Below are 27,444 nucleotides of genomic sequence, written 5' to 3'. Positions count from 1 at the left end.
GTTGAGGACCCTCAGTACCTCACAGGATATAACAAGATAACTATTGCCGTTGAATGACTAACGTCTGTTTTTACGTGTTCTCCCACAAAATAGTAACCTTTTATCAATGGATACGGCAAAGCAGCTATTGGGATTCCTGGGAAATGATGGGTTGAATTTTCCTTAACACTCACTCGCTGATGAGCAGTTTGTTGCGCAGCAAGCTGTTACTTTCATATATTCCACTGCTAATAGCACTGTAAGATATAGGTGATGTGGCGAGTGCATATAGCCCTGTTAAGCTGCTGAGGTCCTTGAGAGCTATAGTGAGAACAAATGGATACAGGTGTCTCGATTTTAAGCCACCTAAGAGCATCACTTAAATGCACAGGTCTGGGGTTTTATATTTTGTTTTCCCGATTGAGCACATTTCTTCTTACCCACTTCTGATAATTATGATGAAAATTTTCAAATTTGGGAGCCTGAAATTGGGCACCACTGTAGAAGTGGCCTGGCTTTCAGAAGGGCCAAACTCCCATTGTTTTCTGTGGGAGTCTGAGCAAGTCTGAAAATTAGACCACTTCTGTTTATTGGCCTAAATAATAAACCTAAGTGTCAAACCTTCGGCATCAAATTTGAAACTGTGGGCTGGTGTCTGAACTCCCTTACTCTATGTGCTAGGTGAATGTCCAGAGCACTGCACGATGTCCAAATGGAAGTATTTACAACCTGGTAATTTTAACCAATTAAATGCTGCAGTGTATCTTTTTACTTTTGAAAGGTGAAAGTGGGTTGGAGAAACAGGATACCTGGGGCATAAGTGAATTTTACAGTAAAACTATTAGACATTTATTCTTTTGCTGATGGATCTAAAGCTTAAAATTGGTAACGGGGGACTTACCGTCACATTTCTCATTAACACAAATTGCAGCTTTACAGCCAAATTTAATTGTGCCCCTTTTGAGGTGAAAGGAGCAATACCAGAAATGCATATCAATACTATCACACAGAAATGAGGCAACTGTGTTTTGGTTTTTCGTGTGCTTTAGTTCATACTGAACATTTTAAAGAAGTAGTTTCTGAAGTATGTTTTATAAAACGTGATGTAAAGCAAATGAAGATTTTGGGGGGGGGGGCGGGGGGAGAGGTGAGGAGGGAGGGTAGTGGTATTAATTTTCAAATCTAAGATATATTAGACTTCCCTGGGTCACTCACTAATGTATGCATAATTTACACTGCTTAATTGGAAGAGTGCCTCAGTCTTTAAAAAAGATGAAAGCATCGAGGCAGTGGTTATGAAAACAATGGCAAGACTTTCCTTCAAATCAGGCTTATTTTAGTATTGTGAAGGTTTGGAGAGATGGGGTGTTAGTATGTGGATCATCACAGCTGGTAGTTTGTCCTCTTTAGATAGTTAGCCCTTGAAGGCAGAGACCAAATGTGCAAACAAATCATAATTATGTGATTAGCCCACACTGATCTGACTCTCAAGCTGCAGCTCAAATCATTGAGATTTCTCATGAATGCAAGCAGTTTGTTTTTAAACATGGCCAAGCCAGTTAAAATGGTTTAGTCTCTCTCAAAACTGTAGTGGTTTACATTTAAACAAGTGTTTCTGCCTCTCATATCTAGTTGAACTAGATAGAGTTTTAATGAATGATCTTCATAGGCGATAGTCATGCAATCTGCAAGGGAACCAGTGGTTTTACATCTTAATAGCTAAATTATTGTCTTCAGCAGAACAAAAGAGATTTCAGTTTTCTTCTCTTCACAGTTCAGTGGGGGTTGCCAACGATTTCAGCGGCTGGAGTAATAGGAATGCTTAGTGCAGTTGTTGCAAGCATTATAGAATCAATCGGAGATTACTATGCCTGTGCAAGGTTGTCTTGTGCTCCTCCTCCACCTATTCATGCAATAAATAGGTAAGTCACTTGGAAAAGAATAAGCATAATATTATCTGCTGTCATGGCTGCTTCATACTCTCGCTGAGATAGAGTTTTGTTATCAGATGTTTTGGTATCACGTTTTACAATATGATCAAGTCTAGAACCCAATGATCTGATTTCTAAAACATAGCTGCTTTGAATTGAGCTGTTGTATGAAATAGAGTACTCAAAGCCCAATCCTGAATCTGCTGAACTCAATGGAAGTTAGACTTATGGCTTCAGTAGGAGCAGCACTCGTGTCTATCCTAATATTGCCAGAATCATAAAACTTTTGGGCTTTAAATTCATTCTAAGGAATCAGTGTCGGTATCTTGTTAAATACAGCTGAAATTTAATTTTAAGAGTAGAGAGTAATTCTAAACGTTGATTTTTCGACGTCATTGTATTTTCCTAAATTGTTTTACGAATGTAGAAATCTAGGATGGGGCAACAAGACCCCACTGTGGTTGGTTAGATGTACCTAAGTGTTGAAATGTTCAGTGGATCAGAACTTGGGGACCAGGGACTATGATAAGCACCTACTTGCTGTGCAACCATTAATACATTTTGAAGTGAGAGTATTTTAATCTAAAAGCTTAACTCTTTTTCTCTTCATGAATTACAGAGGGATTTTCATTGAGGGTCTTTCCTGCGTTTTGGATGGAGTATTTGGTACCGGTAATGGATCCACCTCTTCGAGCCCTAACATCGGGGTCTTGGGTATCACCAAGGTACATGTTCGACTCTCATCAGCCAGTAATCAGTTCCCTGAGTATTGCTTGATCTTGTAGTACTCTGGCTCTCACCGTTGATATTGTTTCATGACATAACCCTTTACAGGGAAGTAGTGCTCTCTTGTAGCTTGTTGTGCAAACCGTCTGCCACACAATATTTTGAACTTCCTTCATCTGTCTACACTGGGCATGTTCCTGTCAAGATGTCCATTATGAACAAGAGACTGTAAAACCTTTTCTTTGTTTTGTCAGAAGTGGTTAGAAAACCTATTTCAGGAATGTAACATGAGATCAATTCGATCTTTGTGCAAACAAAGTTGATTTTACAGTTTTCAAATTGGTTGGACTCTAAAGTAAATTGAAATCAATGCTCTGGTATGTATCCTGGCTGTGAGGTAATTCATAACAATGACTAAACATTTTTACACACAGTGTAATACGGTGCAAACCTTAAGGCCTTGTCTACACGGGGCGGGGGTGTGAGCCGCCTGTTGGGCAGCACTGGTGAAATCCCCCATTGTGTGCATTTTTACACACAGTGTAATACAGTGCAAACCCTAAGGCCTTGTCTACACGGGGCGGGGGTGTGAGCCGCCTGTTGAGCAGCACTGGTGAAATCCCCCACTGTCTGCAGCACCTACTAGGGGTTTGCCCTGGTGTGCTGTTGCATTGATGTAGCTACATCAGAGGTTAAAAACCCCCTTGTAGGTTTAAATTAAGTACCTTTGTCCTTGGCTTCTTATTAGTTTGTAAAGCACCTAAAATGCTTTGGATGCTGTATTTCTATATGTGTATTTTGAAAATGCCCTGTGCTTTAGGCTTGTTCAGCAAAGTATGTCAGCATATGCTTAACTTTAAGCAGGTAAGTCGGTCCCGTTAGGGGGCCCCCCACGACAGAAAGGATGTGGACAAATTGGAGAGATTCCAGCGGAGGGCAGTGAAAATGATTAGGAGGTTGGGGCACAAGACTTATGAGGAGCGGCTGAGAGAACTGGGCTTATTTAGTCTGCAGAAGAGAAGAGTAAGGCGGGATTTGATAGCAGCCTTCAACTACCTGAAGGGGGGGTTCCAAAGAGGATGGAGCTCGCATGTTCTCAGCAGATGGTGGCAGATGACAGAACAAGGAGTAATGGTCTCAAGTTGCAACGGGGGAGGTCTAGGTTGGATATAAGGAGAAACTATTTCACTGGGAGGGTGGTAAAGCACTGGAATGGGTTACCTAGGGAAGTGGTGGAATCTCCATCCTTCGAGGTTTTTAAGTGCCGGCTCGACAAAGCCCTTAGTGGGAAGATGTAGTTGGTCCTGCTTTGAGCGGGGGGGTTGGGCTAGATGACCTCCTGAGGTCTCCTCCAACCCTAATCTTCTGTGATTCTATGATAAGAATTAATGGGGACTATTCACATGCTTAAGTGGGCACATGCTTTAGTAACTTCCTGAATTGGGACCTTAGAATACACACTGATTTGTTCAACCTTCATTATTAATATTGTTAAGGATATCAAATTACTTAGAGTAACCATTTGTTATGAATGTCCATATTTTTGTCCAATATTTGGCATAAGTGATTGTGGTGTTTGAACTCGGCAATCAGATCCAGCTTCTTCTTGCAAATGAGAATAGAAGATGTACACAGCATATACTGGATCTGTGATGACGGATCTCAGAAAGTATATATTTCGTTTTCAATAATTGTATTAAATTTTTTTATTTAAATTTAACATCTAATTTTCAAACTCATTGGGCGGTACAGGGGGATGGTTTCATTTTCTTACATACACATAGCGTTCTGGAGCATCTTTATCCATTTGTGTCTCTGCTAAAACAAGTGTATTTGCTTTGGCTGAGAATAGAAATTCGAACAGCGCCATCTGCTGACTGTACCTCTCTCCTCCTTTTTATTATTGAAGGGAATTCCGTAGGAAAAAATTAGTGTAAATGTTTATAAAAAGAGGTTTAATTATAAAAGGTTTATTGTGACCAAATAATCTCAATGTCTACTGCCTAATTTTCCTGGGAGTTACCATAAGGCAAGGGTGCAAAGAGGCATGTAAACTTTGTATGGGGTTAAAAACCTAACTGTGGGCAAGTCTACACCTGGGGGTTCATAAGTGGGGGGCAAGCAGGGGCATGCCCCAGCCTCGGGGTGGGGCACAGAACGTGCCCCTCCGAAAGTGGTCCATTTTTTTATTCCTGCGTATGCCCATCTACACTACAAACACTGCTTCGGTGCAGCTACGCTACTATAGTGCTTGGGTGGAGATGCTCTAAAGCTGACGGGAGAAAATTCTCCTGTCAGCTTAGTTACTCCACCTCCGCGAGAGACAGTAGCTGTGCCGGCGAGAGGAGCTCTCCCACCAACATAGCGTTGTCTACACAGAGGGTTAAGGCTGGTATAACTATATCACTCAGGGGTATGAAAAACCCACACACAGTTGTACCAAAGTAAGTGTGTAGTGTAGACCTGGCCTAAGACACGTCAGGTGATTTGGCACACTGTGGACTAAAGCTGAGCCTGTTATCAGTGTAAAGTCTGTGGGTGTAAAATATACCCCTGTGCAGAGTGCAGCACAAGGCTCATGCACAGTTTAAGGTCCAATTTTAAGTGGCCCTTGGATAGGGCCTAGGCCTTATGCTAGACCCCTGCTCCGGTGAATTTTACCCTGTGAGAAGAGAATTGAGTGATGTATCTGACTACAGGGCAGAAGCTTCGGGCATCTTGCGCTGCAAACATTCATGATGAAAAGAATATTAAATGTCAATAAGATACTGATTTGCTGTACGCGGTTTCCTCTGGTTTTGAAACAAGAACCTTTTTTGTTCAGTTTGTGTGTAAGTGTCGGGGAACATGTACGCAGATCAAATTCAGATCTGAACTCGATGTTTTCAGTAATAGACTACCCACAGTGGGATTCAAATCCCAGTTGAGACTTCATTTGTTTAATGCCTAAAGGCTGAATATTTGCATGTCAATTTCCTTTTTACTGGCTGGGGGTGTAGTGGTGATTCAGTTCTTCAGCAATTTTCACGCTCTATCATCAAGTAATCAGTAATGGGAAAGGGATAGCAAGTCAGAGGGAAATTAATACTATACAAATAGGAAAATACTTTCAATCAAGATATTTTGCACAGTTGTTTGCATTGCTAATCCACTAAATAACTAATGTTGACCAGTCTGGCTTCTCTTTGCAATTGGTCTCTTCACACATAGCGGGTAAGACTGCGAATGATTAAGCAATGAAGAACATGGTGAAAATAGTCTCCTCTACCCACAAAGGCATAATGTGTTTCTTTTTAAAATTCAAATGTTACATAATTGCAGCATGAGCCACCCTTGCTTGTGTCTGACCCTGTTAGTACCCAAGCGTTCTGATAGTTGCTTATGCTGAGTGTCTCTCTTTGGGTGAAGCACCCTGTTATACCTACTGGCTCAGTTAAGGGCTCAAGCACTGGAAACACCCACACATAATAGTGATTTTTGTTACTTATGTTCTGTATGAAGCTGAACATTGCTGAATTCAAAACCTCTAAAAGGTTTATGCTGGGAGCAAATTTTCAAACCGACCAGATTTGGGTCCTGTGCATACAAATATGTGTGTATGTACACCAGGTCTCTCTCTAGTTCAAAACATATTATACTTGTGTATAAACATACAATACAACCTAAAATGTAAGAGTAATACTACACTATAGGTTCCACAATTAGTATTTCCGTTTCCATAATGTTTTTACATTTTAAAGTTCCTGCGGCATTAGCTGAGCCGAATTCTGCAGGTGACAAATACTGTAGCCGCTTAAAAGAGAGATGACTTAAAATCAGTTACATGATCTCAAGCAGGGAAATTACATGTGACTGAAGTGAATTGGAGGTGAGGCAAAATTTCACTCCGTTGCTGTTAGCTGGCGATATGTTTTTCTGCAAGGCGGTGTTAATGTGGTGCCAATCCAAATGTATACGTTTTGGTCCCATTTGTTAAAAGCATCTTGGGGCAAATTGTGTGACGTGGTTTATTTTAACTTTTGTAGATGGGACCAAACTACATGAAGGAAACCATGCTGGGCAAGGTTAATGATTCTTTAGTTTCAAAACAGCCTAGCTTAAATAAGCAAGACCAAACCATATTATGTCACTGTTGAAGTACAGCCATGTTCCACCTGTGAAACCCAAGACATCTGTAAAACTGTGCAGCCAGTATTTTAAGAAGAGAAAAAAAAATCTAAATGGAAAATTGAAGCAGCTGGTCCTAAAATTGAGATTTCTGCAGTTTCCGCTCCTCTGATGATCTCCAGTTCCTGTAGGGTGTGGGTTTGGGGGGATTGTGCTGGGTGTTTGACTGGAGAATTCACAGTCAACCCTATGTATATTGTCTCAGCCAGAGTAGCTACTGTTGTGCAGGGTTACTTTGCTTTGTGGTGTCGTGAAGGACGACAGGAGATGGCTGGGCTCTGTTTGGAGAGAATTTCAAGAGGGATTAGACAATAAAATACAGATTTTTCTAGTGTAAAAAGTAAGATATTAAAGTTGGTGTAAATGTGTGTTTTTCTGAAGTATTCTGCTTCATTCCTCTCCCTTTGTGCTTCATAGGTTGGAAGTCGTAGGGTTATTCAGTATGGTGCAGCCTTCATGCTCTTACTTGGAATGGTTGGGAAGTTCAGTGCGCTCTTTGCATCCCTGCCTGACCCAGTGCTTGGAGCCCTCTTCTGCACCCTCTTTGGTAAGTGTCTGTTTCTCTGCTTCTCTTCATATGCGAGTTGATTGTTTGACAGCCTTTGACCTCTGTGGTATGTACCTGTGGCTGTTAGCTAACCTTTGAACAAAATTATTGAACGAAAAGGAGGGAGAGTCTAAAAGTTTGCACTCTTGATTGTTTGTTTTTGTTTAGGAATGATTACAGCTGTGGGTCTGTCCAACCTCCAGTTCATAGATTTAAACTCTTCACGTAACCTCTTTGTACTTGGATTTTCCATCTTCTTCGGACTTGTCCTTCCAAGTTATCTCAAACAAAATCCACTGGTTACAGGTACCAACTTCTGTTTCGTTGAAAATGTTGTACCGAGTGAAACATGGGCTAGTGACAAATAGTTTATTAAAAATAATAATAATAATAATAATAATAATAATCAGGGTCTTACCTACAGTAGGAGCACTTTGCCACTATAGGTATATTCAGGTGTAATGTCGGAGTGTGGAAGCAGCTTATCCGAGCAAAATTACACTTTCCCTGGCATAGCTTATTCCATGTGCAGATTTGCCAGAATAATTAGGGCTTTTGCTGGCACAGCTATGTGGGTCAGGGATCACATGCCTGACCAACATAGTTTACAAAAGAATGTAGGGTACACCTGGACTGAGAGCCATAAGTAAAGGAGCAGATATATTCCCAGTAGAGTGAGATGGTGAGACCCAAGAAGGTTGTTCCAGATGGTGTGGAGATGACTTTCTCACCTCACCTTCTGCGGGTGACATTGGAGAGGGATGCAGGGTCTGGAGAGGACCTACTGCTAGACGGGTGGAAGAAGCGTTGAGAAAAGTGTGCATGTAGAAAGCTAGAGCTAATGGATAAAAGGTTTGAAAAGCACTGGGGAAAACGTTGAACTAGATCTTGAAACGTGGGTATTTGTGTTAACCTTTGACAAGACTGTGGTGCGTTTGTCACTTGCAGATGTATTTTTGAGAGAGATCACCTCAAAATTCAGTTTTTCAGACTTTTTAATGACTGATTTCTTAACAAAACCATGGAGAAGCTGTTTTGATTTCTGTCACCACTGGGGCTGACGCAGATATGTAATGTTTGAAGAAAGCCCCTGAACCAGAACCATTTATTTTGGTGAAAGCTACAAGTCTAAACTAAATTTTAATCATGCTGCTTCAAAAGCAGATTCAGAGGCTAATCTAGCTGTTCATTTTGGCTGAGATTCGCTTTAAGGAAGCGGGGAGAACGAAATTCAAAGCAATAATAGAGTAATCCTGAATGAAGAACCTTGTAAACTACTTGCCATTCCAAGGAATGATAGTGAATAGTTGGGTTGTTCGGTCAACATCATTTTGAAATTTGAAAAACTCTCATATTTTTTTATCTAGTAGTTTTTTCATTGCATTAACAGAAGTGTCTCCCATATATTTATTAAAGAAAATGGTTTTCTAAGCAATCTGAAATGAATTCCTTTCAGGTTAGTTTCCTGACTGATTTAAATCCAGAACTGTAGACTCTAAAAAGAGTAGGTAAGGCACATACTTCCCTCAGTCTTACATATTCGACTAGCTTAGTGGCAGATGCTCCTGTAAACGGTTTGCAACGACCTAATCCTCTGTTCTTCACTTACTCAAGCAAGGCCCCCCTTGAGCTCACTGGGATTCTTGCCTGGTAAAGGTACATGAGATCAGACCCCACCAGATAGGGTGTGGACATGTAAAAACTGCAAATCGTGACCTAATTCTTTTTCTTTTTCTAGGAATAGCAGGCATAGATCAAGTGTTAAACGTTCTTCTCACTACAGCCATGTTTGTCGGCGGGTGTGTGGCCTTTATTTTGGATAACACCATTCCAGGTGAGTTTTGTGATGTCGTTGTAATTGTCTTTGAAATTTAAATGGCTTCACCTGCCTTTCTGAATGAGGGTTCTCACTGTTAACTGGGGAGGTGGCATGGCTTGGAGATGAGAACGCAGAACTGGGATGCTGGAGACCAGAGCTTAATTCTTGGCTTGAATTCACTGACTTGCTGTGATGCCTTAGGCAAATCGTTTAACGTCTCTATGCCGAAAGGGCAATGTAAGTTAAAAGATGTACTGATGATTACGAAATGAAACCAGGGAAAAGAACAGACTGTTGAAGCCATTTCCTTAGTAGAAGATCGTATAAGGTCTGATCCTGCTTCCATCAAGTAGCCATTGACCTAGGGCTGGTCTACACTACAGGGGGGATCGATCCAAGTTATGCAACTTCAGCTACGTGAATAACGTAGCTGAAGTCGACGTACTTAGATCAACTTACCGCGGTGTCTTCACTGCGGTGCGTCGGTGGGAGACGCTCTCCCGTCGATTTCCCTTTGCGCTTCTCGTTGAGGTGGAGTACCGGAGTCGACGGTAGAGTGATCGGTGGTCGATTTATCACTTCTATACTAGACCCAATAAATCGACCCCCCGCAGGATTGATCGCTGCCCGTCAATCTAGCCAGTAGTGTAGACAAGCCCTTCGAGGTGTAGGAGCAACCTTGTACTCGATGCTCTACCTTTGCAGTGAAGTTCTGTTTTTCCCTCCCCGTGACTACGATATGGCTTCCTAGACTGGCTGCTTGTGGAACATGATGTTTTTGAAGTAGAATGAGTTCCTCCCCCACCCTTTTTTTTTTTTAAATTTAACTTCAGGAAGCCCCGAGGAGAGAGGAATCCAGAAATGGAAGAAAGGCGTGGGGAAAGGCAGCAAGTCCCTGGAGGGCATGGAAACATACGATTTGCCCTTTGGCATGAACTTTATCAAAAAGTGCAGGTGCTTCAGCTTCTTGCCCATCAGTCCCACCTTCATGGGCTACACGTGGAAAGGCTTCAGGAAAAGCAGTAACTGCAGGAGTTCAGACGAAGACTCTGAGGCTACCGTATAGCCTTGGTTGCAATTATATTATCTCGTTGTAGTAACAGATGTATTTGCAGTTTCTTGCTGATTAAGAAGCATTAAAATATATGTTTTGTATATCTGCATTTAAATTCTGGAACCAGAGCTGAGACAGATTTAAAAAAAAAAAAAAAAAAATAGCTTTCCTGTTGTGGATGGTGATGGCTCTATATAGTGTGTCTGGTTGCCTAATTGGTTACCGATCTGGGTAAAATTTAAGTGCCCGAGTCCCATTTTCAGAACAGGTTTAGGTCCCTAAGTGCCTAACTCACATTTGAAAATGGAACGTGGGCTCCTAAATTACTTAGGTGCTTTTGAAAATTTTATCCTCCGATTATTTTATTTAAATCATCGCTGCTGGCATTTTCGGCACATCCATTGCTGTCAGTTAGTTGTGCCAGACAATTTAAATCCTTGTGTGAAATGAGTAAATACCATTTTATTCACTTGTAAAACATAGACACCAGTATCAAGTCAGTTGTATTTTTTTCCAGTTATAGCTCATACATTCCATATTTTTTCCACACAGCCACCTGTAAATCAGACCTAATATTGTTGTGGGTAATGGTTATATCACTAGAATATCTTCACAATCATTGACAGTGCATTCAGAGATTTCCAGACAAGTGTTTCCTTATTAAATTACGCCAGATAAAAGCACTGCTTGACACACGTGATCTACTACTGTGCAAGACTCACTTAAATAGGATTGCTCTTGTCTGCCTGGCAGCTAGCCACCTAACTGGTGCCTAAGTCCAAGTTCTCTTTAAGGGATGTGTCAGCTTTATTTTTACTTGGATAGGGAACTATTTAACCTCAAGACGGTTCCATTTTCCTAGCCCAACCGCTTTTATCATTACAATGCAGTGCATATATCCACTTTAATCACAGACTCTTCCTGAATGAAAATGTGAATTTGTCTAAGCAGCCCCAGATACGTAGAAATCAACAGGGCAAAATATCAGCATTTGCTTATTCTGACTTGTACCGAATTTTCTTCATCCTGCTCAGATACGATCTCGGTCTGACTAGTGCCACTTGAGTAAGAGCGGCCTATATATATGTTGCCTTTTTCCCCTCCTCTGGGGACTCTCCCAGCAGCTGTTTGTTTTTACAAGTGGATTTTTTAAATAGCAGAGACACTGCATTTGGCATCGTCATCCACTGGATGGTTTTAACGGGTATTGGGCCCAGTGACGGTGCCATTCAGTTATTTTTTTTTTCTGGAATAGCCTCAGCTCTGATGTTATGTGGATGTTAATGCTCATCATGCATTCATAATTATAAGGTTTTATTCATGTTTAATGTTCTTACTATTGCAAGTTAGTTTTAGACGTCAGTGTTTCAGTGTGGCCCCAAAAAAGCATTTTTAAGCTGTGGAGATCATCAGGGAAGTGTAGTGTAATGTACTCTTAAGGCCAGTATGCTCTACGATGCTTGCGTTTTGTATCTCTGGATTAAAAAAAAAAAAAGTAAATACTGTAATTCACTAATATATTTATCAAAGTTGACTACTGGACGGGAGCAGTAAATTTTGTTATTGAAGCATGGACGGGGTGGGGTGGGGGAGGGGAAGAAAATTGCTTAATGGATCAGTATTGAATAGTGCAGCGTCAAAATGATTCCATTGATCTCGTTTTCAGCATGTCATGGCTGTTTATTCCACATATTTTTATACAACTTTTTCCATAACAAACCATGTATTTGTTCTTGCTCCAAGGAACTTTCAGTAGTTTGCAGTGGGGGTGTCAGTTGGACTTTGTTGAAAGCCAATCAGAAGAATTATTGTGTAGTAGACAAAGTGATGTCTTACATTTTCTGTTTTGCTCTCCAGGCCACGAGAGGGGTTGCAGAAATTACCCGTCTCCTTAGGAACGGATTTGGCCAAGAGCACTGATCAGTAACACTAAGCTTCTAAATTTTCCACCTTTTATTTTATGTGCAACCAAAGATGTCAGGGTGGGGGAGTTTCAATTAAAAAAAGAAAAGCCACTTGTTTGAGGTGGTTATAATCATGTAAAATGCCAAAGCTGGTTCATTTATAAACGTGGGGTCAGGAAGGCAAAAGTCTGAATTAAAGATGATGCCACTACTTAAAAACAGACTTCTAGATACTTAAAATCTGATAGTACATTTTTGTTCTGTGGACTCAGCAGCGAATGTCATGCTTGAGGCTTCTCTGATCTTTTCCCAAAAGAGCGTGTTAATGTAAGGCAGTGGAAAGAAACTAAAACCTTATAACAACTTTAGGAACAATTTGGCTACCTTACAAGGTTGTTGGCAGAATGACTTACATGTTAACCCTGAAATGCCAGGAAGCTTGTGCATTCTTGTATTAGCATGACGCATCATACAGTAGTAGACAACACAATGGGAAATCCTGACTTGAAAATTAAATAGATTTTTTCCTACAAGGTCTTACTTTGGATGAAGTAAAGTGCTGCACTCACACGAATGGCCTGTTAAACATGTTTGAAAGAACAACCACTTTAAATAGTCTTTAGGTGCTGCGTGGTAGTTTGAATCAAGTAACAGTTGAACCATCATTCTGAGGACTTGTTTTTCTGAGATACAATACCATCCTTGGCAGAAGAAAGTACATGGGATTATGTAAAGCCAGAGCCGCCTCCATCTAAAATCTTATGGTTAGATTTTAATTCTTCCCTGGTCCTACCACACTGATTCCATTGACTGGGTGAGAGAAGTTGAGTGAAGTATATACTGGAGAATCACAATGTGTAGCTGACATGCTTCGCTTTTGTATCCACCTTGACTTGGCAACACAAAAGCTAGTATTTAATGTGGTTGAGCAGTCCATTTTGCAACGAAAATCCTGAAACGTTTAACTTCTGAGAAAGGTGACTTCTTGAATCCTCTTCTTTTAAGAAAGCTAATGGTTAATGTTGAGCCTTAATTTTGCAAGGACAACCAGAAGAGAGCTGATGAAACACTGCTTATAGCAAAATGTTTTAACAAAGTCACTGGCAGTGCATTTAACATCTGATAATGGCAGCACCCAGAAGGTGAGATGTCTCTTTGTGTATATCTCCGCATTCTCAGATAAGAGCCGGGGAAAAGCTCAAGTGCACAGTTTTGCCTTGGGAAGAGAAATCCCCCTTCTGCGCCTCTTTCTCAGAGGAATCTACAGTTGCCAATCAAATACTAAGTGCAGATTTTTAATACCTTTGTTTATGGTAGGAGAGTCCACACCCCCTAAAACCCAAAACAAGAAAAAAACACGTTAAATTTGAGTTAGAATGGTGTCGAAATGCTGTTAACTTTAGGTGATGCAAAGTTTACCACATGAGGTGCTGCAGGCAGATACGCTGCGGAGTTTTGCTCTATAATTTTGAAAAGCAGTTAGATACTTTAAAAGTTTCTTGTTTACGTTTATACTTAAAGGGGTAAGTTGGCGTGGGAGATGGAAATAGAAATACGGTTTTTGTTGCAATACTATGTGTTTGCTGTATATGTAATTGTCTTTCTAATTGAGAAGTCAGACAAGACTGTATAAAGAAGACAACACCGACTAGAAGAGAATGAGGTGTTTCAACTCTATTTAAATCTAGAATGGCAAATATTCATGGCGAGATATCATTTTGTCATATCAAAGGTGTATAACTATATTCAAAGCAAAATAGCTTTGGGGCTTTGGTAGCCAATCTTTTATTGTATTGATCTTTTTGGTTAAAGTAAGAACTCTTGCTAACAAGTTTTCTAAATAGAACTCTGACAAATTATTCATCTTGAAAATTACATTTCATAGCAAATTTACCTATGACTGATGAATGTCCTATTCGGGTGTGTTGACTGACTAGCTTGACCAGTCACCTATTGGGGAAAGCATGACTTCTTCCTTTTTCTTCCAAATTCATACTCGGGATTTGCTTTACACCTTTTAATACTAACTTTCAATATGGCAACTTGGTCTGTACATGAATATTGCAGTATTTTATTTCCATATATTAAAAATAACATTTCCACTCAGGATAATTTTCACAGGTTTCCTGGGAGGGAGTGGTATGATTGTCATGACAATGTCATGTGGTGATAGAATTTCTTCATTGACGAATCGATAGTAGTTGTGTATACTTTATTTACCCGTGTTCGTTATTCCTGAAAACGGAAGGGTTTCTTATTGTTCACCTCGCGACCGAAATATTGTGACGCGCAAAGTCGAATCAACACAAACTGAAATCCTTGGTACTATGTATACAGCAAGAGGTGTCAGTCAGGTAAGAACAATGCGTCTTGGCAATGCCTTCATACCAAAACAGTGTGAAAAATATTCAGTGGGTTAATATCACTTATGGTATAAACAGCACTACAGGCACCTGTGGTTTACAGCGTCGGATGGTTTAAGTTAGCCATTGGATGTTTGCTCACAGTCCAAAGCAGCCAGCGTCTGGTGGTTTAAGTTAGCCATTGGATGTTTGCTCACAGTCCAAAGCAGCCAGCGTCTGGTGGTTTAAGTTAGCCATTGGATGTTTGCTCACAGTCCAAAGCAGCCAGTGTCTGGTGGTTTAAGTTAGCCATTGGATATTTGCACACAATCCAAAGCAGCTTGTGCTAACGTAATTTAGATCTGAATAAAAATGCATGATGGACCAGCACAACCTTGGTTGTTTTTCTAAGTGGCCTTCTCAAACCAAAAATAATCACTTTTTCCTCTCCAGAAAATCCTCCAGTGGTTGGTTTCCCATTTGGTGTATGTCTCGTAGGACTTCTTGCTCAGGCTTATGTTAACCTTCCTGGACGTGGGATAACAAATGTCGCATGTCCACCGCTTTATGTAGCTATTTACAATACTGGAGGAGGCCACACGCTTGCCGGTATTTAGCTTCTGCCCAAGAGTCTTCTATACAACATAGTGCTGGGCTGCTTTAAAAATGTGGGGGATTCATATTTAGCGACATCCAAACCATTCCTGTCAAGTTACAATTTGATTGTGACTGTGCACATTGTCATCGGTACTTATGAATATCAAAGATGTATTTAGACTTGCCTCCTGTGTTATCTGGCATTTACTGTGACATCTTTGCGTCTTGCTGCCAGTCCAAATTATTGTACTTTTGTCTGTTTTGTAACAACCTTTGGCATAACAAACTATTGACGGTTCTTAGACAGTGGGGATAAATATTTTTTCCATGATTTTTTTCTTTTTTTGTGACTGACTTTGGCTGTAAACATTTTTATTTTGTGTTATACCAAGGGTTTTCTGTTTGTTTGTTTTTTATTTTTTGAAATGTGTAATTCTTTTATGGAGTTTTCGTATTTTGTTTTTCTAACATTGCTTCATTAAACGTTTAAATATTTAAAAAATATGTAATATTTGGACCAGATGTTGTGAATAATAGTAGATAAAGCTATTTTATTCTGTATTTTTAAAGCCTTTCAGTATAAATAAACGCTGACATAGATGCAACTTGGCAGTTTGTTGGTCGTGTTCATTTTTCAAGAAATATGGAACTCGCACAAAGAGAAGCAAAGGCTTATTTATCCTTTTTATTTACAGCAGTGTCTTGAATCTTCCAGTTGAGATTGGAGCTCAGCTATGCTAGGTGCTCTACAAATACAGAGAGGCAGCCCGTAGGCTTACAATCCAAATAGACAAGATAGGCAAAGGGCAGGAAGGAAAACAAGCACACAGAGAGATCACAGAGCAGATCATTAGGAGAGCTTGGAACAGAGGCCCCCTTCTAGTTCCCAGTCCAGTGCCCTGACCACTAGACCACAGTATGTTCCCTTCATCCAGTTTAAAGGACCAATGAACAGGTTAATATTAAGATCATAAGGGAATGTGTTTGTTTTCCTATTTTACTCCCTACCAGCATATGAATAGACCAAAATAGCTGTTCCAGGGCTTTTGTGCTATTTTTGCTACTATTTTTGAATGGCTTTTGAAAACCGCAGAGGTGATGGATTACAGCTGCCAGAAATCAGACCAGTATACTGCCCCCTAGCCTACACAAAGAGGAGTTTGTGGTTGACTATTTCAAGAAATAACTTGTCTAATAAAAACGAAGTTAAAATACAAATAATGGCACAATATGTACTGATTGTGTGTGTATGGATACCTCTTGTCGGGGGGTTTGCGAGGCATGAATAAAAAGGAGGAAGTATCTGAATGACAAAAGCTCAAGTCAGCTAGTTGAACTTGGACCCTACTGAGGGAGGAACGCAGTCAGTTGAGTTTCACAACTGTCAGTTTACATATGTAAAGAACTCGCTCTTGTCGGGCATGTTCCTCGAAATCAGTTTTTAAAAAAAATCTGTCCTCAAAAAAAAAAAAAACAAACCAAGACAAAAATGATCCATCTTCATGCTATTGCGGGTTGATCCGCCAGTATACCTAGCATGGTGGCCATAAAGTGTTGAACCCCAAAATGGAAATGTTTGTGCAGTTCGGTCTGTGCATCGGTTTAGCTGCACTATCTGCTTTCAGGCAGAAACTAGGGAGGAGCTGTGCATCTGATCTGTGCAGGAGCAAATCAAAGAGGGTGGCTCCTCGCTGAGCCATTAGACGGTTTTAGGAGGCGCATGCCCACGGGTACTCTGGGCTAATTTCAGCGATTCGTGGGCTGCTGTTATTTTAACAATGTCAGGTGTGCAGAAAGATGTCTATTCTGGAAACTTCTGCACCCCTTCTTCACTTGCTCTGTCATTGTCCTGTCTCGGTGGATTAGTTGTTCACACCGTGTCATTTTTCATAGCAATACAATCAAGAGTCTTTCCCCCTGCCAGGATCCAGCAGATCCAGGACCTTGGACAGCTGCTAATTGGGAAGTCAGGATCAAAGGAATTTCCCCCTCTGTCCTGCACCTTTTAAACTCCTGCTGGAGAATGTGGGAGGATGTGCTCTAGGAATTATAGGGAGGGAGTTCTATGGCCCGTGTTATACAGTAGGTCAGACAAGATGATCACAAGGGTCCCTTCTGCATGTGGAGTCGATGACGCTGTCCACATTAATTCCAGGAAAGTAGAGAGCCTCCGAGCCTACATCAGCAGAGTTTGCCATTGACGCGTCTGCATTTTTCCTTGGTGTGTTCCTCTGATCCTGACATCGGAGTGATAATAAGAGTCCTTAATAGAAGGCAGTGCCAGTTGCCCTCTTCTGCCATTGATTAAATTCCACTGAACAGAAGGGTTAAACTAGCTTGCTTATGAAAATTAATGACAAAAATACATTTATGAGGGAAGAAGCATGGCTTCTCTAGCAGTTAAAATGCAGGGTTGGGTGTCAGGAGGCCCGGCTTCTATTCCTTCCTTTGCCACTGACCCACTGAGTAACCATGGGAAAGTTATTTCGGGTTTGCTTGTCAGAGGTACTGAAGACAAAAGGAGCTGCTCATGCACATTAATTTCCATTTGCAGGGCGAGAACTTCCCTTGGTTGCAGGGACCGAGCTAGCCGCGGCTTGCCTGGTGTCCGGTAAACACATTGAGCCCTGCGGAGAGATGCTGCAAGGTACATACACGTACACAAAGCAGATCATCAGCGCCAGGGCTTCATTGGTTGTGCCTGCCCGTGACACCGGGGGCAGCAACGAGGAAGGGCAAAGGGAGCTTGCTTCGTGGTGCCCCAAGTCAGTGACACTGTAAGTTGCTGGATGGCAATAGTGGAGCTAGCAGGTGCCACTGAGGGTGAACCGACATTGCACCCCTTCAAAACGAACCCTCCAGCGCAAGGTGGGATGGCTTTGCCGGGAGGCTTGCGCTGCTAAGACCCCTGCTGGTGCGGGGCTCTGGATACATCCAGGACCGCAGCTGTCAGGGCGGGGGGTGGGGATGGCCGGAAAGCCGAAAGAGGATTTGAGATTAAAATCAGCCTGGAAAGACAGCTGTTATGCAACACCACTATCTTTCAGCCTGTAGCAGCCCTCGCCTCCCCTGTCGGCACTTCCTCTAGGCCGGGGTGTCGGCTCAGCTCAAGCTGCAAATTCCAGAGGGCGAAGGGGGCTAGTTCTGAACCAGCTGTTGGGTGAGGGAGGGGACAAGCACATCTGCAGTTGGACTCCAAGGGCGGAGCTGTGAGCACGGTCCTGCTGCCCAGCAAAACTTTGGCTTGGTCCATCTGTGCAGCAAAAGAGCTGCCAGGGAGCACATGAAACTGTTTCCACAGGCGTTGGTGCTGGCCTCTGGCTTCCTGTTAGGACGGCAGCGACTTTCACAACCCACAAAACCTCAGGCAGTGAACACGAACCCCTCGCCCTTATGTAGCGCTTTGCATCAGTCGATCTCAAGGCACTTTACAAAGCAGGGCAGAATCCATTATCCTCATTTAGACTGAGATTGGACATGAAGAAAAAACATCTACCTCTAAGGCTCGTTATGCACGGGAGCAGGTTACCGAGGGAGGTTTGTGAAATCCCCATCACTGGAGGTTTTAAGGACAGGTTGGACAAACACCTGTCTGCGATGGTCTAGGCTTGCTTGGTCCTGACTCGGTGCAGGGGAGCTGGACTTGATAACCTCTGGAGGTCCCTTCCAGCCCGGCACTGCTATGTGCTTTTATGGGGCTGATTTTCAGCACAACCGGTACCCAGTGCCTCTTAGATATCAAGTATTCCAAAGCAGCAACAACACACGCTCCGTCTCTGTCTCTCCCTCCCCCTTTGTCTGGTCCTGAACTTTCCCATTACTTCTGGGATTCTCAGGCCCCTTTTAAAAGAAATTGACCAGAAACAAATCCCCATTTAAAAAAAAAAATAAAAGGTGAATCAAAACAAGCAAAGGAGGACTTGTGGCACCTTTGAGGCTAATCAATTTATTTGCGCATAAGCTTTCATGAGATGAAGTGAGCTGTAGCTCACGAAAGCTCATGCTCAAATAAATTGGTTAGTCTCTAAGGTGCCACAAGTCCTCCTGTTCTTTTTGCAAATACAGACTAACACGGCTGCTACTCTGAAACAAAAGAAGGAACTGTTCACCACTGCACAAGATGGGGAAATGCAAACAGCCTTTGCCAATTGCATATAGAAAACTATGAACAATTGAAGAAAAAGACAGATGTATTGAAATCAGAGAGAGAGCCAACCAATCTGGCTTGGGGACATAAGGATATATTATATGAGCATTGAGAGGGCACAACTGAAGTCAGGGCTAGAAGATGGACAGACATATGGTAAGAGACGACACCTGGCTCGATGAGCTTACAAGCTACATAGGCAAGCCAGGTGTCTTTTTGTGTCAGAGTACGAGTGCCGCTATTCAACGGAGGGCACGTCATCACTAGCACCAGAGAAGAGGAGCTGCAGGGAAAGAAAGATAGTTCTAATCCATCCACTTTAAGAAGTTCTTTCCTGTCCAGCAGAACAAGTTCGGGACACCAATGTTACACCAACACACAGTGGCATACAAAGCCCCACCACCCAACTATTGCAAGCAGCAGCTTGGAACAAAGAGTCAGTTTATTAAAGGGATTATATGATTGGTTTGCCTGTCATAGAAGGGGTCTGGACTCGAAGATTCGGGAAGCCCAGTCCAGTGTTCCTCTGACTCTTTGATTCTATTCCCAGCTCGGCACCAACCTGGGCCAGTTACTTAGGCCAGAACTAAGACTCATAGACTTTAAGGTCAGAAGGGACCATTATGATCATCTAGTCTGACCTCCTGCACAAGGCAGGCCACAGAATCTCACCCACCTACTCCTGTAACAAACCCCTAACCTATGTCTGAGCGAGTGAAGTCCTCAAATCATGGTTTAAAGACTTCAAGGTGCAGAGAATCCTCCAGCAAGTGACCCGTGCCCCACGGTGCGGAGGAAGACAAAAAAAACCCCAGAGCCTCTGCCAATCTGCCCTGGAGGAAAATTCCTTCCCGACTCCAAATATGGCAATCAGCTAAACCCTGAGCATGTGGGCAAGATGCACCAGCCTTATACCCAGGAAAGAATTCTCTGTAGTAACTCTGATCCCATCCCATCCCAGGCCATTGGGCATATCTACCGCTAATCGTCGAAGATCAATTAATTGCCAAAATTAGGCTATCCCATCATATCATCCCTTCCATAAACTTATCAAGCTTATTCTTGAAGCCAGATATGTCTTTTACCCCCACTGCTGCCCTTGGAAGGCTGTTCCAGAACTTAACTCCTCTGCTGGTTCGAAACCTTTGTCTAATTTCAAGCCTAAACTTCCTGAGGGCCAGTTTATATCCATTTGTTCTTGTTTCATATCCATTTGTTCTTGTACACTTCTGGACACTTGCAAGGTGCTCAACACCTGGATAGATCAGACCACTCAGGGTATATTTAACCTGCACACAAAGCCCAGGCTCTGACTCGGGTTTGAGCCTAAGTGCCAATTCCATCCACACACACGTCAGCCTGAGTTGGGTCAAGAAGCGCTCAGGACACAGGGTCCATGACCCTGCTGGAGGAGTGAGTCAGAGCCGGAGATTCCTGCACTGAGCCCAAGAACTTGTGGAAGCACTAATGTGAATAATCTGGAGCAGTGGCTCGCAACCTTTCCAGCCGGCTGTTCCCCTTTCAGGAGTCTGATGTGTCTTGCGTACCCCCAAGTTACCCCTCACTTAAAAATTACTTGCATCAAAATACAAAAGCATCCCAGCACACCATTACTGAAAAATGGCTGACTTTCTCATGTTTACCATATAATTATGAAATAAATCCGCTGGAATATAAATATTGTATTTCTATTTCCGTGTACAGTATACCGAGCAGTACAAACAAGTTATTGTCCGTAGAACATTTTAGTGTGTACTGACTTCACTAGGGCTTTTCACGTAGCCTGTTGTAAAACTAAGCCAATACCGAGATGAGTTGATGTACCCCCTGGAAGACCTCTGAGTCCCCCAGGGGAACATCTACCCCTGGTTGAGAACCACTGACCTAGAGACACGTCCAAGCTAGATGTAAGGACTCCCAGGATGGAGAATACATGTCCCTGGGCAATCTGATCCCATAGTTAATTACCCACACAGTTCAAATATTCCACCTTATTTCCAGTTTGAAAACTCTTCAATTTCCAGTTTATGGAGCCTTCGACATGGATTAAAACTCTTGCTCGCTCATTCCAACCATGCGTCAAACATCAGATGGCCATGCCACCTGGTCCCTACAGACCCGTACTGTGTTTGATCTGGGGTGAGACACAGCCCTGAGAGCCCCCAGCCGGGGGAGATCCTTTGGCCCAGGTCCTCAAACGTAGCCAGGGCCCGGGGCCTTTGTGACTCTCCACCCACGGTTTTCACAAAAGTTTTCTCTCTTTCCCATCACAGCCCCCCCCCAAATGATGTTCGTGCAGCGGGTGCCTCTCCAAACCCACTGTCCCTGTGCGCTGGGCTTTTTTCCAGGACACCCCCCCCAGGCTCTATCCCCTTTGTCCTCCCAAGGTTTGCAATCCCAGCACCCCTCTGATGCTTGAGGTTTGCAATCTCTGCAGCCCGAGGTTTGCCATCCCAGCCTGTGGGAGGCTCTCCCAGCCAGCCACCCTCCTCCTCTGTCCGAGGCTGATGACACTCCAAACTCGGGCAGCTGCAGAAGCCGCTAACCAGCTGCGCATTGTCTGGGCGGGCCCCCAGGCTGCTCCTCCCTGCTCCCCACCGAGCCGGGCGGCGGGGCGGGGCTGGAGACACCAATGAGGCTGCGGAAGGGAGCCGCCCAGCCGCGGCGATTGGTGCGGGGGGCGCCGGGAGAAAGGGGGAGCGAGGCCGACGGAGGCGGGCGGGGTCTGCAGCCGCTGCGCCGCCTCCCCTCGGCCCGCGGGCGGCGGATGGAGGCGCGGGGTGGGCGCCCGGCGCGGGCACCGAGCCGGAGCAGCGGGGCGGCCGCTGATCGCCCGGCCCAGCGCACGGTAAGGGCCGGCCGGCCGCTCGCTCTGCAGCCCGGGCCCGGGCCGGGGCGGGGAGGTGGGTAACAAAGGCGGGCCCCTTGGCAGGGGAGCCCGGCCCCGGCTCCCTGCTGGCGGGCTGCAGAGGCTGCGAAGTGGAGCGGCCGCCTGCGAGGCTGCGCTCCCACGTGGCAAGAGGCGTCCGAGAGCCGGGGCCGGGCGGGGTGCCCTGGCGCAGCGGATGGGGCGGGAGGCAGGATGCCTGGGTTCTGCTCCTGGCTCTGGGGTGTCTAGGGATGACAGCAGCAGGCTGGGAGAGCAAGAGCTCTGGGGTTCTCGTCCCAGCTCAGGGAAGAAGTGGGGTCCCGGAGTCAGGACAAGGAGTGGAGACCCCGGGGGAGTCTGCTCCAGCTTTGCCACTCGGTATCTGCTCTGGAGCAAATTGCATCGTCGCGGTGTCCTTCTCCTGAGCCATCAGCATGGGTGGTTGGGTAACTTCCCCCCTGCAGCCTGCTTTTATTGACAGACTCTAGTTCCCTTTGGACTCCGCTCTGTAGGCCAGGGCGGGGAGAAGGACGCTGAAAGAGGAAGAAACTGGTTCCTGGATTTCGAGAGTCTTGTTTTCAGTGGGCATCAAGCGACGCTGACATAAGAAGGGCCCCACTGGGTCAGACCAAAGGTCCGTCAAGCCCAGTATCCTGTCTGTGACAGTGGCCAATGGCAGGTGCCCCAAAGGGCATGAACAGACAGGTTATCGTCAAGTGATCCATACCCTCTCACCCAATCTTCACCGAGCTGTTCGGTGTGTCAGACTTTCTGTTCTCAACCCTGATTTATGGGGAGGTCAGAGGCCCTGGAGGGAGATTAGGTCAGGAGCTATTCAGTGGGTGTGCGTGTACTGAACTAGTCAAGTATACTGTGTCAGTTTCCCTGGAGGAGGAAGAGAGGCAAGGGCTTATGGGTTTTCACTGATGTGCTCCTCCCAACCCATATGAATTTCAGCAATTGTTTGGGCAAACATTACTACGCTGTCGCTTTGAAAATAATAAAAACCTGCTACAATCGCAGTCTTTGAAAGTGGGAGACGGCAACGGTCTGGAACCTTTTTTTAACCGATAGAGGGACCTTTATTTGCCCAGGTGCTGTGTTTATGTGAAGTATGTTCCAATCGAAAGCCCCCTGAGCCCTGCAAACCTCCACTTTTTCCCTTCTGCCAATAAATCAATTTTTGCAAGTTTGAGACTTGTGTGGGTAAGACAGACTCAGGTGCCTTAACAAAAGAAGTGTGCACAAACTCAAAAACAGTAAAAAGTCATTAACTTAATAATTCATAGCTCTTTTTCAAGTCAGAAGGAGCCATTATGATCATTTAAAGCTCTTGGCTTCTGTAACGGATGCCTTAAATTTACTTGTCATGATAACATGGCTCAGAATAATTACCTGTGTAGTGAGACTGTTAACTAAGTGCTTACAGGGGGATTTCACCAGGTCATCTGCACCACTTAAAGATGTAAGAGATGCCCAGGCCTCATGCTGACCCCTTGGACAGGGCCGGCTTTCACCCAAATTGACCTGCGTGAGCTGGTTCTAATGCTCGGGAAAGATGCTGTGTGGGCTGGAGTCCTGTGTCGATTTCCAGAGCAGCTGCTGCCTGGGGAGAAGCATTACCTTGGGGGAAGGGGGTAGGACCTCAGCCAGTGCATCTCCATGCTGGCATGGTGACGTCTTGGTGAGAGGCTAGTTCAGTCTGTAGTCCTGGACCTCTGCTGAGATCTCTCCTGTGGGTGTAGCCCCGGGGAGGGGACTGGATCGAAACCCCCAGCTCATTTCCTGTCGGCCACAAAGAGCCATTTGATGGCAACTGTTTCTAGTCGGGCTGGGTTTGAACCAGTGACCTAGGGGTGAAGAGTTCAATAGACCCCATTGCTCTGACCCGTCCCACTTAATTTCCCTGCGTCTCATCTCGAGGCCTTCCTACCCTTTGCCTCTAACCTCGACCTGGCTTCTCTCCATTTCCCCTGAGCAGGACCCTTCCAGGCAATATCCACTTGGGAATAAGATCCACGGCCTCGGCAGGGCTTTTTAGTGCCCAGTGTCAGAACAGGTGGCATGTGTTCCCCTTTCCAGCCCCGTTGCAGGGCGCAGTACCCGGCTACCAGCAGGACAGTGGCTTTAGCCTTCTCCTGCTAAATTGGATACTGGGCTCCCGTTATAGGGCTTGCCCTGTGGGCTTGGGCCAGCAGTGCTTACAGCAGCCAGGCTGGAGGTACCGCCATTGCCTAGGGCAGCCGTTCTCAAACTGTGGGTTGGGATCCCCACATGGGTCGCGACCCCTTTTTAATGCGGTTGCCAGGGCCGGCTTAGATTTGCTGGGGCCAAAGCCTGAGGGCGTCAGATTACAGGTCCCCCTCTCTGGGGGGAAGTGGGGCTTTGTTTGACATCCCCCAAACCCCCCAGCAGTGAGGCTCGGGCAGGCTCAGGCTTCGGTCCCCCCTTCTGGGGTCGTGAAGCAATTTCTGTTGTCAGAAGGGTGCAGTGAAGTTTGAGAACCCCTGGCCTAGGGCATGTGAGAATTGCTGGAGTGAGCACCTGTCTGTGAGTAAAGCAGCCTTAGTTAGGACAGGGATGGAGTGGGCTCCATGTGACCATTTATGTTGCATGGGCCTGAGACCATCTGGACAGATTGCCCTCACCGGGTTGTGGGTCATGGGGTAGGGAGGGAGTTGATACGTCTCAGGGTGGACTCAAAGCGCAGAAATATCTGTTGAACGGGGCGTGTGTGGGGATTCACACTCAGGCAGCTTTTAGTGGTGGCGATGTTCTTCCCCCCGAAGCTGCTATGCACGCATCTTTCAGACATACCTGGCTCTCTCCGAAGAGCAGAGCGATATCCTCATAGCCAAGGGAGTTTGCTCTGCACGGTTAGCTGGTGGGAACCGGTGCTGAATGTCCCAGCTTTGAGCCCCACCGATGACCCACAATGATGGCTCCTTTTTCAGACCCAACAGCTTTAGGAAGTCAGTCCAGGGCTTCCGACGGTGCTTTGACGCTCTTTCCTGACTCTTAACATCCTGCTTTCCGGCCTCAGGGTGGCCTCTGATGTTTCTGGCTGTTTGCAGACGCAGGAGCACGACCTTGGGGTCAGTTTCACTTAGTTTATGTTTGGAGGGTGTTCTGCGTAGTCATTAGGGGATAGGAACTTTCATTTTAAATCAAAGCTTCGATCTGCACGTGGAAGGGTGCGCCGTTTCTGCCCCCAGGAATCGCTCTGAGCCAGCTCTCCCTGCCCGTCAATTAGCATAACTGCACTGGTGCTATGCCCTAAGTGTACGGAGCAGGTGCCAGGTTAGCAAACTACAGCAGTAGGGCGGATTACACCAGTTCCTGGCCACTCGTGAGAGCTGTTCCTGCCACAAGGCCTCAGGTTCTACAGGACGGGATGAAAACCCCCCCCAGCTCTCCAGAGAAACTTCACTTCTCGCTGTTGCTCAAGGTTTCTGTCAGGTTCTGGGCTAACTCCCGGAAGCGTCCCCCTGTCATCGCAGCCTTGTCTGTCGTCACTGTTGCAACGGCGTAGGGTGCCCTCCAGATGGGCAGGCTCAGCAAGAAGCTTACAGGCCCAGCTTTGTTGGAGACTGGAGCACGTGTGTGTTGTGTCACCCTCCCCGGGCACCCCAGTGCTGTGAGCGGGGAGGGTGTCGGGCTGAATCCGAACGCTGCTGTCGGGGAGCACGGGCTGCTGGAGAGTATTTCCTTCCACTGTTTGCCAGCACACCAGGATGAGTCAAGTGGCCGGGAAGGACCCCGGCAGTCTAGGTTTTGGTGGGGTGGCTGCAGCAGTGGCTTTGCAGAGCAGATGGGTTTGTCAGGACCAGGGAAAAACGGTCTGAAAAAGATATTTTTAGGGTAGATTGCATTTTGGTACAGTCAGCCCTGAAAGTGACTTTAGAAATGGATAATGTTGAATGACAAGCCTGCTAAATCCTGATATTCCCAACCTTCTGTGGGTGCGGGAGGCATCGAGCTTTCTAATTGGTTCAGGAAACCTCCTATAATTTCATACTTCTGTGTAGCCCCCTTCCACGAAAGGTTTGAAAGGACGTTGCAAAAAGTAAGGGATTCTTCTTGTGTGCCTGCGGGCCAAAGAGTAATTAAATAGGCTCCATTTTTAATGGTTGGGTAAACTGAGGCACGGTGCAGTTACCTGACTTTGCGCAAGGTCACGGAGAGACCTGCTGGCACCGCTGATGGTAGAACACTGGCAGCTGAAGCTGGTAAAGTTCAAAGTGGACAAAAGATTCGCGTCTTTCGCTGGGAGGGTTAGCCGCTGGAATGGCTTAACAAGCAGTGTAACGAATGCTCTCTCTCTCGGACTCTTTAAATGAAGTTCTGCTCTAGTTGAACCCTGACGTACACGGTTTACTGCAGCAGTCGCTGAGGGAAATTCTGCAGTTTGTGTGGTCTCAGAGGTCAGACTAGATGGTAACGGTCCCTTCAAGCTTTAAAATCTATTTATCTATGCAGCCCAGGAGTTCTGACTCTGTCCTGTGCACTAGCCACTACATCCTGCTCCATCCACAGACTTGTTGATCTCAGCCATCCCCTTGCCTTAGGTGGCCATCTACGAGACCAGGGAGAGGAGGTTGGCCGACGGGGTCTCCTGTGACTGTGGGGCCTATTTCTCCGCTCACGCATCCGGGCGGAGTTCCTTTGGGTGGCGTCCGTTGGCTCCCTTGACACCTTTGAGGAGCAGTGGGCGCTCTCTGGGGTTCTCTGCTCGGTGTCCCCATCAGGTTCCCTTCGTTTAGCCCTGTGACCTCACTCCCGTCCCTGTTCTATCTTTCGTTGTCCCCCGTACTCACTTGGAATCCCAGACCTGTGGATACTCCCCTGAGGCTGGGGGGAGGTCCTTTAGTAGTGGGTGGTCGGATCAGTCGGCTCAGAGGCATCTTGTTGAGCCGGCGTTTATGAAAATAAAGCAATTGTTGCAGGTAATGCAATTCTACCGATATGTATTGCTTGGTAAGGACAGCCTCGGGGATTCCTTGATCAGCTGGAGGTTTCTTGTTAGCAGCATCTGCTCAGAGCTTTAAGTATCAGATCTGACTCTCTTTGAATAACCCAGACTCACGGTTTCTCTTGCTGCACCAGTCTTCATCGGTTCCTGTGTCTCCTTTGTCCCATCTACTCCTGCACCATCCAGGTTTTCTTTATACCTGCGAGTAAGGGCACGTCGTGTGTAACAGCGTGAAAGTGACCCCTACTTGTGTCCTCTTTGCACACTTCAGTTGCTCGTTCAGAACGCTCCGTCCGGGTGGCCTGTCAAACGGCGTTAAAGGGAGACGAGCAGAAAGGCCATTTGGCCTGATGATGCAGCAGCCGGAGAGTGGTGGAGCAAATCGTGCTC

The 27,444-nt window shown here is 45.2% G+C and overlaps 2 protein-coding genes across 9 annotated transcripts in view; both read left to right on the top strand.

Moving 5' to 3' along the window:
• Positions 1 to 13,824, top strand: part of SLC23A2 (solute carrier family 23 member 2) — a 128,294-nt gene extending 114,470 nt beyond the window's left edge. For all 3 annotated transcript variants that reach the window (XM_078850674.1, XM_078850675.1, XM_073325291.2), the window contains 6 exons: positions 1,754 to 1,901; positions 2,530 to 2,635; positions 7,221 to 7,350; positions 7,519 to 7,656; positions 9,089 to 9,184; positions 10,003 to 13,824. In XM_078850674.1, the coding sequence (XP_078706800.1) occupies positions 1,754 to 1,901; positions 2,530 to 2,635; positions 7,221 to 7,350; positions 7,519 to 7,656; positions 9,089 to 9,184; positions 10,003 to 10,235 (851 nt within the window). In that variant the 3' untranslated portion in view covers positions 10,236 to 13,824. The remainder of the gene's footprint in view (positions 1 to 1,753; positions 1,902 to 2,529; positions 2,636 to 7,220; positions 7,351 to 7,518; positions 7,657 to 9,088; positions 9,185 to 10,002) is intronic.
• An 8,065-nt stretch (positions 13,825 to 21,889) lies between these two features.
• Positions 21,890 to 27,444, top strand: part of RASSF2 (Ras association domain family member 2) — a 55,599-nt gene continuing 50,044 nt past the window's right edge. For all 6 annotated transcript variants that reach the window (XR_012156253.2, XR_012156252.2, XR_012156251.2 and 3 more), the window contains exon 1: positions 21,890 to 22,061. The gene's annotated coding sequence lies outside the window, so the exon portion shown is untranslated. The remainder of the gene's footprint in view (positions 22,062 to 27,444) is intronic.

The sequence above is a fragment of the Lepidochelys kempii genome, chromosome 26 (genome assembly GCF_965140285.1).
Source record: "Lepidochelys kempii isolate rLepKem1 chromosome 26, rLepKem1.hap1, whole genome shotgun sequence".
Lineage (NCBI taxonomy): Eukaryota > Metazoa > Chordata > Testudines > Cheloniidae > Lepidochelys > Lepidochelys kempii.
Note: the sequence above shows the minus strand (reverse complement) of the source record. Positions and strands in the feature narration are given on the sequence as shown.